We start from the raw sequence: 14,099 nt of genomic DNA, 5'->3' as shown, positions 1-14,099 counted from the left end.
AATCTTGACGACAAACCAGTCACAAAAAAAAAAAAAATTCAGAGATAATTGAAATGAACATATTTGTGTCTTTTTATGTGGCCCCATGGTCTGATTTAGTGTAAGGTCTTTTGGTAATGTGTCTTGTTCATTCTGTGTTCTTTTACTAACTGCAGAACTCCTATTTCCTTTGTAGCCTTTCTCGGAGCTCCTGGATGACACCGCCCTGCTGGATGCACTGGGACAGCTAATCTGTGACCCGTTCCTGACTGATAAATATGAAATGATGGAAGTGGACAACCCAAACTCACCTTCTCCTATGATCAAAGCAGAACATAGCTACTCCCTGTGTGGAGATTCTCGCCCTCAGTCTCCCTTCACTCATGGCTCCTCTGATGACAACTTCAGTGATGGTAAGATCAGCAAGCCCTAGGCATGGGCCGGGAGGTTAAATTGTATGTCGCGTATTACCCAAATTACCTGCAAACCTCCCTCCTCCTCCTCTAGATCATGTCTCGGCATTCATTTTTCTTTTACCTTATTTCTGTAATGATATACAGCTTTTATTACTCCTTGTGACCTCATCGCCAGGCTTGTAAAATTCATACAGGGACATCTACTGGGAGCTCAGTTCCCACTGACATAGGCACACCCACAGAACTACATCTCCCAAGACTCCTTTCTCTATACACAGTATGCGGACACTTTCGGCAGTCCAGGCAGCAGCAGCATTGTTTTTCTGGGTAAGATATATCTCAGCTGTGACACTTATCTCCAGGATAGGTGTCCCTTTAAGGCCCCTTTCACACTGGGGCGGGAGCAGCATCAGCGGCAAAGTGGCGCTATTTTTAGCGCCGCTTCACCGTCATTTCAGCTGCGTTATGCAGCCGCTAGCGGGGCAGTTTTAACCCCCGCTAGCAGCCGAAAAAGGTTTAAAACCGCCCGCCCGTATAGCCGCGCTGCCCCATTGATTTCAATGAATACAATGAATACACCGCTCCTTCACCGCTCCAAAGATGCGGCTAGCAGGACTTTTTTCACCGTCCTGCTAGCGCACCACTCCAGTGTGAAAGGACTCCGGCTTTCACCCTGGAGTGAAAGGGGCCAGATTTTTCAGGCGCTATACAGGCGGAAAGGGCCTAACAGATGTTATCAGGATGGTAGGTGAAGGGAAATCACACCACTAAAGACACTGGCAACAATTAAAGTAGTACCCCAGTCAAAAAAAAGCAAGATAATATTGAACAGCCTATTAAAATGTACAACAGCAAAATTGCCGGCAGTATTCAATATCAATTCAGAGATTCCCCCAACAGTTAATTTTTTTTGACCACTGGATGTCCTTAGTCTGATGGTCAGCATCATTTAACACACTTCCCCTGAGCCCAGGTCTTCCTAGAACCCCTTCCTAGCCTGTGATTGGATAGTATAGGAAAAGGCAGTACAGTGATGAGCTCATCTACCTGTTTGCTTTTTTTTTCCCAATTAAGGCCACTTTCACATTGAGGCGCTTCTAAACTGCTAGTAAAACACTGAGCGCTTTTGAAGAGCTTTCCATCCATTTCAATGGAGTTGGGAATTTTTTTTTCACCACCTTGCCAGCGCACTGTCCCAGTGTGAATTCATTGATTTGATTTGAAAACGTTTTTTGTGAGATTTTAGGTGCTTTTTTAGCGTGAAAGGGGTTTAACATGCTGCTTGTCAACACATTAGCAGTGTTTCATTGTCAGGAGATTAAAATCTGATTAAAGAACACAACGCTTTAGTTTTATATTTGTGGTCCGATTTATGTTGTACATAAAACCTGGCTCGCTTAAACTCGTCTATGTTGTTGTGTTGACTGTAGTAGCCCTTGTTTGGTGCACCTGCTGCCTAAAAATAACAATGAAACAGGTACTAATGACACTGAAAAAATCCACACCTGTGTATGTAAAGTCTGCACGGCACAGAAACTGAAATATCTGACATTTATGTGTCATTGCTGTGCTTTGCTTTGACTGGTTGTTTTTGTTTTTTCCAGCAGTGAGACCCAAAAAGAACATTCGTAGTGTTCTTCTATGGGACGGCTGGACAGGAAGTCAGCTGTGTGTTGTTGAATATTGCTCCTCCTATAACGATTTTGTTTGAAATTCTTTCTGTTAGGAAACTAATATTTTCTGTTGAAACAGTTAAATTAATACTAGAGCTTTGTTTTTGTCTTTCCTAAAATAGCAGACATATTCTACTTACCTGCTCTGCGCAATAGTTTTGCACAGGACAGCCCAGATCCTCCTCTTGGGTCCCCCTGCTGGCGCTCCTGGCCCCTCCCTCCAGCTGTGTGCCCCAAAAAGCAAGCAGCTTGCTGTGGGGGCACCCAAGCACGCGCGCTCCCGAGCTGCGGCTGTGTGTCAATTCACACACGGAGCTGTGGCTCGGCCCCGCCAGTCAGTCTCCTGGTTGGCTTACTGGCTGTGATTGACAGAGACGTGAGCCAATGGCTCCCTCTGTTGCAAAAAAGCCAAACAGGAGTGTGAGTCCCCGGTGAGCCAAGGCTCTTGTAGACCTCGCTGGATCGAGATGGTAATTTTTTTTTGGGCGGGGGGGGGGGGGGGGGGCTGCTGCACAAAGAATAGAATAGAATGCATGAAGGTAAAAAGCCTTGCGCCTTTACAACCACTCTCAATTATGCAAACCCTAAAAAAAAAGTGACCTGGTAACTTCCTGCGCTCTTTGCCTGAGCTGTTCTCTTATCAGTTACATTGTTTCCAGGAGAGGGAGAGGTAATCTATTAATTATAATCCTGTTCTAGAATGACAACACTGTTCCTCCATACATACAGTACAGTGAGTAGTGTTGCCCTAGAACAGGAATTGTGTTATTGGCAGGATCAGCAAGTGCATATAACAGAAAAAAAATTGAAAATATAAAAATAAAAGCAGCCATCACACCTACGGACTGGCAAGCTGCAAAATATTACGTTTTTGTTCTTGGGTTTAGATATGCTTTAACACAATTTGCATATACATAGGTAACATTAGATACTGTGTGTCAATTCGTAACATTAGATACTGTGTGTCATTTGGTAACATTAGATACTGTATGTCATTTGTATATACATAATGTAACTTCAATGCAAATTGAGAAAAACGATTTCTCTTACCGAGTAACAAACTTATATCTCTAAAGCTCTATTCACATCTGAACATTTGGCAACGTGCAAAATTGCGCCTTTTTGCATGCATGTAAGAAACAAGTTGAAGTTGCTTGTCGCGTTTATGTTGCTATTCATTATAAATAGCACCCCAAACACTGCAAGCAGACATGTGTTTTTCTGCATGACAAAACATTTGTCTGTTTGCCTTGTTTGGGGAGCCATTACTAATAAAGGGCGCCGCAATTGCATGCATTTTTAACGTGTTTTGTGTATTATGAATAAGCACCATGAGGCATGAAACGCGTTAACATTTCTTCTTTTTGCACTCCTGTGTGCTATGTATTTTTATACATGCTTGAGAGAAGGATTAATAAAGATACTACGTTTTAGCAGAGTGTGCGGTCAAACAATTCACCTGTTAGTGTTTCGTAAACACATGCAAAAACGTGCACATTTTGCGCACATCTACCAAACGCTCAGATATGATTGGAGCCTTATGCCTCGTTTCCATTGAGCGGATCGGTTTGGGTTGGTTTGGTACGGTACGCTATTTTGAGTGTTTCCATTATGAAAGCGCCCCTTACAACCGAACCATACCGCACCATTCATGGTCCTGCTTCAGATGTTGGGCCATAGAAAATGGTACAGTACAGGTTAGAGCGGAGCTACTGGCATCACATGATACATTCCACTGATTGGCTGACAGAAAAAAATCAATGTTCACGTCAAAGGAAAGCGCAAAACAAACACCACGTCTCCGTTCAGTCCGACTTGCAGTGGAAACGCTCACTTGAATAGGCCGGACCATTCTAACCCTTCCAAACTCTACCGACCCGAACCGTTCCGCTCAGTGGAAACGAGGCATTAGAGATATAAGTTGGTTCCTCAGTAAGAGATGCCGTTTTTGCTCAATTTTCATGGGCATTGTATTATGTTAAAATGCGTAAGGCCCTGGCGTTGTATTATGTTAAAATGCGTAAGGCCCTGGCGTTGTATTATGTTAAAATGTGCAAGGCCCAACATGGCGAAAATCTACAGGAGCTACTTTACATGATTTTTCACACGTAGGGTAGACTGTTGAGATGAATGGGCTGCCCTATATGTGTCACATGAAAACGTGCACAAAAAAGGGTGCGCTTAGAAAATGCTAGGTGCAAATTACACCTTATACATGGGAAAATATTTTTTATAAAATGTGGAGGTTTGCATGGCCACTCCTCAGTATGTCATAGCTTTTGGTGGTAGAGGTGGCTATAGGGACAGCATGCCTTTCAATTATCTTTACAGGGAATGCACAGGTTTGCTTTAATCCCCCCATGTACCCCCAACACCTACTTACCTTTCCTTCCAGACTCCTCATTACTCTTTGGTGCCAGGGGCTGGAGGAAATATGTCAGAGCATGGGACTCCCTCCATGTGATAGCTCTGGGCAAATCTGTACTGTCACATGGAGAGCTCATAGCCCTGCGTAAGCTGTGACTCCATCAACTCTTATTTACCCAGAGCTTTCCTTTGCTGCTGGCAACAGAACAGAGCGATGGGGAGCAAACGAAAGGTACATACTGTATATGTTGTTGGCGAGGGTTTAATGAAAGTAAATCTGTCGCTTTGCCCGGTGTGTATAAAGCACAGGGTAATGTTAATACAGGGCAGGCACTACAACACTTTATTCTGGATTACCAGATACTGTAGTTTGCATATTAAACACAAAGTCGATTTAGAGTTCTGATAGAAAAGTAATTTATTAATTTATTTGCCCACACTCGATCGCATGGTACAAAAGTACCAAAAGTACCATGCCATCCACTTGCTGTGCATTTCAGAAAGTAGTGCATACACTACTATGTATGGTATGGTTGCACAGAACTGCATGGGAATCACAAAGGAACTGCAGAGCAGTTCCTAGTGTGAATGGACCCTTAAAGTGATTGTAAAGTCAGTTTTTTATTTTTTTTCAATAAAAATAACAAACGTGTATACTTACCTGCTCTGTTGCAGTGGATTTGCACAGAGCAGCCCCGATCCTCCCTTCTGTCGAGTGCCCCCACAGCAAACAGCTTGCTATAGGGGCACCCAAGCTCAGTCACCGTTCCCTGTGTCCATTCAGACATGAAGCTGTGGCCTGGTCCCCTCTTTTTCCTGGTTGGCTGACTGACTTGACTGATTGACAGCAGCGGGCGATCAGTGGTGCTGCTGCTGTGTCTCAGCCAATCAGTAGGGAGGGTCTCGAGCGGCCGAGACACTTGAAGACACCCCTGGACAGAGATGGGGCTCAGGTATTAGGGGGTGATGGGGGGGCTGCTGCATAGAATGCATTAAGATAAGAAAACTGCTGCCTACAACCCATTTAAAGTGTTACTAAACCCAGGACCCTGCATTCACTATATTTGGTCTCCCACAGAACATGGAAAATCAATTGTTTTAGTAAATATAAACTGATAAATACTTTTTCTCAGCAGCACTTGTGACTTCTATCAGTGTCTGGTTAAAGCTTGTAGGATGAGTTTTTATTCTCCTCTGACTGTCCTATGAGGCTGCAGGACCCCTAACCCTCTGTCTGGACAGTACTGATTGGCCCTATGCTGATCACATGCACTTTTCCAAGAAAAATACATCTCTAGCAATACACACCAAACTGAGCAGGCGCACAGTGCCCCCAAGGCTCTGCTCTATCATAAGATGGGTTGGGGACAGCGGAAGAGGGGGAGGATCAGAGAAGACAGGATAAAAAAAAAAGCCGCCTTACACAATGCAGAGGATTAACCCTTTAGGTTCCACAGTGAGTAGAACAAGTATGTACACACTGATTTGACTATTGTGGGTTTAGTGACACTTTAACCCTGAATTCCAGGCTTAACTTTTTGTCTTGCATAGTTGTACAGGCTCCTCTCCTATACTGAAATGTCTCACTCTGATTTCACTGCACACTGTGAGCTTCTCACAATGTGCATTAGAAGCTGCAGCAAATCAGATAGACCATCTATCTCATTTCCTAGTTGGAGGACATCCATCATCATCTAGGTCAGTGATAGCGAACCTTGGCACCCATGCACATCGCTGTTCTATGGGCTTTTATCGCTTGGAACGACTCGTGTTCACTTCCCATTGTGTATATTACACAGAAAACAAGGAAAGAGCTGAAAGAAATGACAGGTGTGGCAGCTTTTATTGTTCCTGGTGAAACAATATGCGATGCTATAGATAAAAAAGGGTAAGACTTCCTTGAGTGTCAAGGTGCAGGAAGGTGGATGATGAATTTACTGCGATTCTTTAGAATACAAGAGCACCTGTCATTTTGAAAAACACAACAAGCAAAGCACAATAACCCGTACAGCAACACATATTCTCTAAATTTGTAGCCTGAGCTTGATGAATGCTGAATTGCAGGCAAACTGCTAAATACACCAATTAAATACATATACGAGGTAGGGCTGGGGAAAAAAATCGATTTAAATCTTGAATCGAGTTGAGAGGTCAAATCGATTCAAAATTTCAGCAAATCATTATTTTTAGATTTTTATAAAAAAAAAAATTTCACCAGGACTGACACTGACACCGCGCCGGTCCTGAGGTGCTGCGGGCAAGAGTTTTTAGGCCAGACCGCAGCTTCGGCCTAGTCCACAAGGCTGGATGCAGCGGACTAGGCCGAGGCCTCGCCTAAAAACTCCTGCCGCAGCTCCCCAGGACCGGTGCTGACACCACGCCGGTCCTGAGGAGCTGTGGGCAGGAGTTTTTAGGTGAAGCCGTGGCTTCGGCCTAGTCCACAAGGCTGGACACTGCGGACTAGGCTAAAGCCACGGCCTTGCCTAAAAACTCCTGCCCGCAGCTCCTCAGGACCAGCACGGTGTCCTTAAAAAATAAAAATAAAATAAAATAACTTAATTCGAACCGTGTATCGTGATTCTAATATGAGGGCTGTTTTACCTGGCAAAGGTTTTGTATTTCTATCCATCCAGCCTTGAGATTTACACAGCTCTGTCACAGAGCTTAGTCCTGTTTGTGAGGGGAGTGGACTTGAGCTTTCTTTGCTGCAGTATATCTTTTACAGGTCCCCTTCCCAACCCACCCTGTGACTAAAGAGTGAAAAAAAAAAAAAGTAGTATATTGATATGCGCATTTATTATAGGCTTACCTGTAGGTAAAAGTTATAAAAAAAGACTATACAATCACTTTAACAGCTTCCAAGGAGGCAGGGGTTGGTATCTGAGGTCACACTGTACAACACAGAGCTGAGTGTAATATGGGATCTGAGTGGAGGGAAAAGATACCCTCCCCCCCATACACAGTTTCATAGGGAAACATGCACATCTAAGGCTGTCAATTGCCTGCTATGTGCTAGAGGAGGGGGTATGGCGTCAGATGATATGTTTTTTTTTTAGTTTTTCATTTCAGAGGTTTACAAATTCTTTCTGTGCATAAGGGCTGTTTTATTTCTGAAACTTTTATTTCTGGAACTGTACTGAGTGTATGCTAAATGCAATTGATATCAAGCAGAACCTTTTAAAGAGGAACTGCAGTCTGCTCTTTGCCGTTCTGAAGCTTCCCTCCAACCACTTTGCATATTATTTGATATATACTGTGATTCTGTACTTGCCAAAAATACTGCAGAAATCCCCCTCCCTGCAGCCATTTTAACTGTGGGCAGCTAAAACTGCTGCCTGTTCACAGACACAAATAGGCACACCTCCAGCTCTCATTGGCCCTCTAATGACTCTCCCCCCCTCCCTCCTGGCAAACTCTCAGCAAAGTGAGAGAGAGAGCTGTGCACAATGTCATAAGCCTAGGGTAATGACCAGACAAGAATCAAGAAGTGGGCTGTATAAGGTATTTGCTGAATGAAAAAAAAAAAGGTTTACTATCCAAAGTTAAAACAAAAAGGGCAGAAGATTTAATAGATGGAAAGTTGAAAAAAATGACTGAAGGTCCGCTTTAAGGTCATCCAAGTAGAGTTTACTATACAGTGTAAGCGGTAGAAGTCAATGCTGGGGTTATCTACCTTTTCTAAATAGAAAACACCTGGAAGCCATAAGGTGTTGGATTTCTGCACAGACGTCACTTTCCCTGCTGGCTGACAGTTCAGTCCTTCCCTGGATAGCTGCCTGACCAGATAACACTTGTTTGTCATTCTGCACAACCCAGAAGTGAAAGCATGTGGGCAGGAGGCAAAGTGCAGCCTCTATTCATATTGCACAATAATCTGCTTACTTTGCATTGCTTATGGGATGTGTAATGTCATTCTTTAGAAATGAAATACGGTACATTGTATATGTGGTTTTCATCCCTTAGTTGCTCAGAACTGTTTGCCACTGATCGTCACAAGTGGTTTACTGACACCGTTGTGTGATGAAGTGCAAATGAGTGGGCTATCAACGCATCACAAATAATGTAAAAATAGGCCTAACCACACAATGCATAGAGTATATGTTTGTGCGTTTTGTTTTTTTTTTTTGTTTTTTTTTATTGCCTGACATTGTAGATGTGCGTCTGGGTGCAAATAAAGCTGGCCACACAGTGATCAGATTTTCTTTTTTCGATCAGCCTGTGGGCTGATCAAAAAAACTCTAGGAATTCCCGCATCCAGACAAGTGAGGTGGATTGAGGATTCCTCCCTGCTATGCTATTGTATTCTGACAGTAGCGACTCCTTCTCTGTTAGAATACAGTGATCGCCTGCAGTGCTGATTGAACAAATACTTTCCGACAAGCCCGTTCATGAGAAGTTGATCACTAGATCGACTTCTTACAAAACTGCAATGGCCATAGGTGGATCAAAATTCGACCAGTTCTTGCTGAATCAGCCAACTTTTGATCAATCTCTGGCCCGCTTAACCTTTCATTGCATTGCAAGAAACATCTGCATTGCGTTACCATGCATTGTAGTAATGTGTTACAATGGATCCTCTAGTTTTTATTTCTTGGTCTTCGTTGTATGTCCTCCAATGCAGTTTACCTGCATTTAGAGTCATTGTAGGGTGGCAGGATACAAAGCCACTCTTGAAAGAGCCACCCCACCATGTTCCTCCACTGGAGATGTAAGCCCAATGCCTTGTGTAACTTCCTATTTGTACTTACATGGAATTTTTGACTTCTTATCCTCCCTCATGTGACAGTATATGGGACTGGTGATCTGCTGCTTGGACTTGAGTGTTGCATTCTGGGAGGTAGGATAGTAGGTCACATGTTCCCCAGTAACTGGACCATGAACTTTCCAGGAGCTGTGATGGAGCAATGAAGCAGTGGGTGGCAGGGTTGATCTTTTGAACCTGTCGCATTGTACTCAGTGGGTCCAGAATGGTCTTCTAAAATACACATTGACTGGTATTCATGTATTTGCTAATTTTCTTCATATGAATCTTGTGTTTTGTTCTTTACAGGTGATCTTGCTGGGGAGGATTGGTGTTTCGGAGGACAGCTCACTTCCAACAAAATAAAGATGGAGGTTCCAGTGCAGGAAAGCCCAGGTCTCGCCCCTTCGGTCACCTTGATGGCTAACACAATGACAGCGCCTATTGAAGTGGATGTATTGCCACAGCTGCCTGAGCCAGATCAGGTAAGAACTCTGTGTGTGTGTGATCAGTGATGGGTTAGTCTCCTCTGCTTCACTTACTGTATTTATTGGCGTATAACACTCACTTTTTCACCATGAAAATCACGTGCAAATAGCGCGTGCGTGTTATATGCCAATACAAAAATGTAAAGTGGTTGTAAACCCTTACAAACCACTTTGACCTACAGGTAAGCCTAGATAAAGGCTTACCTGTAGGTCCAAGCAATATCTCCTAAACCTATATGGTTTAGGAGATATTTGCCCGAAAACAGGCGCCATAGACAGCGGCGACTTCGCGTCTCGGCTCCCGTCAAGGAGTGACTTCATCGCGGCTTCGCCGAATGACAGCGGCGGAGCTGCGAGACCCCACCAACAAGATGGATGCGGCGGACTACAGGGGACAGCGGCGACTTTGCTGGCTCCTTTGTCAGGTAAGTGACACATAATGGGCTACTATGCGATGCATAGTAGTCCATTATGCTTTGCCTTTGCAGGAAATGAAAGAGGAAGTAAACTCATCAGGGTTTACTTCCGCTTTAACTTGTTTCCTGAAACTTCCCTCTTAAAATGAATGTGCCTGTTATACACCTGTGCGTGTTATACGCTGCTAAATACGGTATTTAATTTCACTAAGCTGAAGCCTGATTGGATGGTCTGCTGAGTCATGCACACCATTATTGCTCTTGCCATTGACTTATTGAATGACCCTATATGAGTATAACTATATGTGAATGGTCAGATTATGACACTTGTAATAGCATAGTCTTGGATAACCAGGATTCAACAAGACAGATATGTAATAAGCATGAGATCAATTTATGAAATTAACTTCTCTCCTGCAGAGGTTCCAGGAAGTGGTGACACCTGTTCTGTTGTTTGCTTGCAGATGAAGCCACTGAGCCCCAAATCTCTGCCCCAAATCAAGCTGGAGCCGCACGAAGTGGACCAATTCCTCAACCTCTGCCCCAAAGAGCGTGAGTGTCCCCCGAATTTGTAACAGGGGATTATGCCAAGAACAACAAAACATAAAGCAACATAGTGACCACAAGCAACAGATTGTAGCATTTTTAATTGCGGGTTAGAAAACATAATCAATTGAATGACGTGGGTTTTTGTATCTTATGGGATTCTTAGGTTTTTTTGTTTTTTTTTGCTAAAGGCCAAAAGAGTGTGTGTTTTGCAGTTGCGCCAGAGCTTACTAAATGAGCAGAAGCCCTGCTGACCTCCATCAGCCAATCATGTGCAAGCAAAAATGCTGTTATTTTATTTTCCTTGCACGTGATTGGGTATTCTTTGCAAAGTGAAGCCTTACCTAATTTACTGGAGCAACTGCACTTGCAGAGGGCAACTGTGGTCTATTTGCCTTTAGTAAATAAACCCCTAAGTCTCAGAATTTCCATTTTTTTTAAGGGTCATAAACCCTAAAGCCCAACAAAATTTTCAGCTTAAATCACATAAATGATCACAAGTTTGCTTTAGCATAAAATCATTTACATGGTCTTTAAAATGGATGTAAACCAACTCTCATAATTTGTAAATTACTTCCATAGTGCTGAACTATAAGGATATACACGCCTCTTGCATATATCTTTACTTGTCATATCTCCCCTTTAGCTGTTGGGAGGCCTGCAAAACTATGGATTCTGTGGGTATGTCTGTTGTCCAGGGCGAGTCGTGATGTCAGTAGACTCCCTGCCCACCTCTACACTCTCCTTGGCCAGGCATCAATATTTCTTACACTGAACTTCTGCTGGTCTAGTGGATTATGCCCCATGATCACTAACATCCAGTCAAAACCCAGGAAAGTCACCACATGACTTCAGCATGCCCAATCATGCTGAATTGTGGAACAGCCAATCCTGGGAGAGCTGGAGAAGAAAGGAGAGGGGAATGTGAAGTACACAGAATGTCTCTCACACTGTCACTCACAGCAAGGGGGAAGAACTGACACCTATTTCTCTGTGTGTCTGTTTTTTATCTTGCTGAAGAAAGATAAGAGGATTGTGCAGAGCTGGATTAACTCTTCGTGACATGACTGGGCACAGATGCCATGACATCCTATGCTGTAACAGATATAAGTCTTAATAAAAAAAAAAACATTTTTGGGGTTTACATCCATTTTAAGTTATGTAGGGCTTGATATATATATACAGTATCTTTTGATCTTGTGATATATTGTACAATGTTATTTTTCTTTCTGGAAAATGTCTGTATGAAAAGCCCTAAATGCCCTAAAAACAGATTACACATAAGCCAGATAAATGCATTACGGGTGTATCATGACAAAAGTCACACAGTCTGTTTTTTTTTTTTTTCCAATAGTTTTTATTGAGATTTACAAACTTAGCAAAATGCGACATATTACATACAAAGCTGTGTTCCCCCACAATCAGAAGATGCATATAAAAATACAAAACAAAACATAAAAAAAAAGGACACTATACAGTTTGATTTCTTTAGAAAACAGTCACAACCAAGTAGAAAAGCCTGTCCACACCAGCATTCTGTAGAGAAGGACCCTTGCTTTCTGTGTGGAAGCAGTGGTCTCTCTGTAGAGCTGACAGAGACCAAGCTAGAGCTCTCCAATACACAAGCATCCATTGGTATTATTAAAGAGGGATTCCACCAAAAAAAAAAATATTAAAAGCCAGCAGCTATAAATACTACAGCTGCTGACTTTTAATAAATGGACACTCACCTGTCCCAGGTTCCATCAAGGCCGATCGATCGCTCGGCTCTCGGCTGCTGCAGTCACCATTCTAGGTGAGGGAATCAGGAAGTGAAGCGAATCGGCTTCACTTCCCGGTTCCCTACTGCGCATGCGCGAGCCGCGCCGCGCAATAGGAAATCTCCGCGCTGTCACTGGGACCCGTGTGTGTCCCAGCAGACAGCGCGGCAGGGCAGGAAATGGCGTAGACTCCCACGGGAGTCTATGCCCGGAAGTGGGTGAAAATACCTGTCTTTGACAGGTATCTCCACCCCCCCTCCCCCCTGAAAGGTGTCAATTGTGACACCGGAGGGGGGGAGGGATCCGATCAGCGGAGGTTCCACTTTAGGGTGGAATCCCGCTTTAAGGTAATAACTGCACTATCATCACTTATTTTTAATTCTTTATTCGTACTTGATTATACATCCTAAATTGCAAGGAGGTGTTCCCTCCAATGGTGGCCAGGAGCTGCTGCTGCAGTAGAATACGGTATAAAGAAATGGCTTCAAGGCTGGAAGGGTGTCTAAAACTCGTGTTTATCAGCAAATTCGGTATCACTTGCAGTTTACTTTTTAAGCAGGCTGCAGGGACAAGTAAAACTAAAAGATTAGTACTGAACGGTGACGTACAACAGTACGACGAGCCGAGAAAATTAAGTTCAATGCTTCCGAGCATGCGTTGAATTGTTTCCGGGCATGCGTAGGAATTTTGCGCGTAGGAATTTGTACAGATGATCGGAATTTCCGATCTGAACTTTTTCCGACCGAAAAAATTAGAACATGCTCTCAATCTTTTGCTGGCTGAAATTCCGCCAGCAAAAGTCAGATGGAGCATACACAGCATCGCATTTTCCGACCAATTGCTCTAATCGGACTTTTGCTGGTGGAATTTTCGATCATGTGTACGGGGCATTAAGGTTTGGCAACAACTATTTTATAACAAGCTTTCCGGTAAATTTTCCATAACATCTCCATAATGGGGCCCTTTATTAGTCCAGGCCACATAGCAGCCACAAGGGCTATTGTGTAAATTGTTATGCCACTACAGTTTAACTCTTGCCATTAAAAAATATTTTGCTTTCTTTTAGCAGCATCATCAGACACATTGCAGCTGCCCCCTACTCCTCCCAGCAGCCATGGCAGTGATTCTGAAGGAGGCCAGAGCCCCAGCCGGTCCCTCCCACCTTCCAGTCCTGTCCAATCACAGTCTGGGAACAAAGTGACAGCTCGCAGCCCCTCTGCACTTTCAAATTCCCCCCTTCTGACTGCTCCACATGTAAGTACTTAACATTTATTTACTTTGCAGTGTATAGTACACAAAGATCTTCAGCAGGTTGTATGGGCCAGTTAAGTATCACAGTGCTGTAAACAAGGCTGATGTTAGGAGCATGTTTTTTATGGTTCCTTTAGTATCAGGATGATGGAAATAGGTTATGCAAGTGTAATTTGCTGTCCTTAACATGTGTATTATGTGCAGCAAAACTGTAGATAATCATGGGTATTGTTTTCCAAAAGATAGTACTGTATGCCCTGCACTGCTGAGCCTGCAATGTGGTGTTCAATCAGATATCATTTTCATGATTCCTATGTAAGAGTTACACTTCCAGGTGTTTATTCCCTTTCACAGAAATCACAGTAACATTGGCTTTTTGTCCAGAAGGGCAGAACCATCTTTTTTCAGGCATCATCCAAGGTTATCATCTACTTCTTGGACTGAGATGCCAGCTCATATATG

At 43.4% G+C, this 14,099-nt stretch overlaps 1 protein-coding gene across 2 annotated transcripts in view; it reads left to right on the top strand.

Moving 5' to 3' along the window:
• Positions 1 to 14,099, top strand: part of CREB3L2 (cAMP responsive element binding protein 3 like 2) — a 100,518-nt gene that overhangs the window by 59,458 nt on the left and 26,961 nt on the right. Inside the window, exons 2-5 of one of the 2 annotated variants that reach the window (XM_077469239.1) lie at positions 176 to 392; positions 9,486 to 9,661; positions 10,545 to 10,632; positions 13,456 to 13,640. In XM_077469239.1, the coding sequence (XP_077325365.1) occupies positions 176 to 392; positions 9,486 to 9,661; positions 10,545 to 10,632; positions 13,456 to 13,640 (666 nt within the window). Of the gene's footprint in view, positions 1 to 175; positions 393 to 9,485; positions 9,662 to 10,544; positions 10,633 to 13,452; positions 13,641 to 14,099 lie in introns of both variants that reach the window. The other variant, XM_077469238.1, reaches the window with a different exon arrangement.

Source organism: Lithobates pipiens, unplaced genomic scaffold, assembly GCF_037356315.1.
Source record: "Lithobates pipiens isolate NorthernLeopardFrog02 unplaced genomic scaffold, aLitPip1_a1.2 Scaffold_8, whole genome shotgun sequence".
NCBI classification, from domain to species: domain Eukaryota; kingdom Metazoa; phylum Chordata; class Amphibia; order Anura; family Ranidae; genus Lithobates; species Lithobates pipiens.
This window is presented reverse-complemented; position numbering and strand designations above follow the sequence as displayed.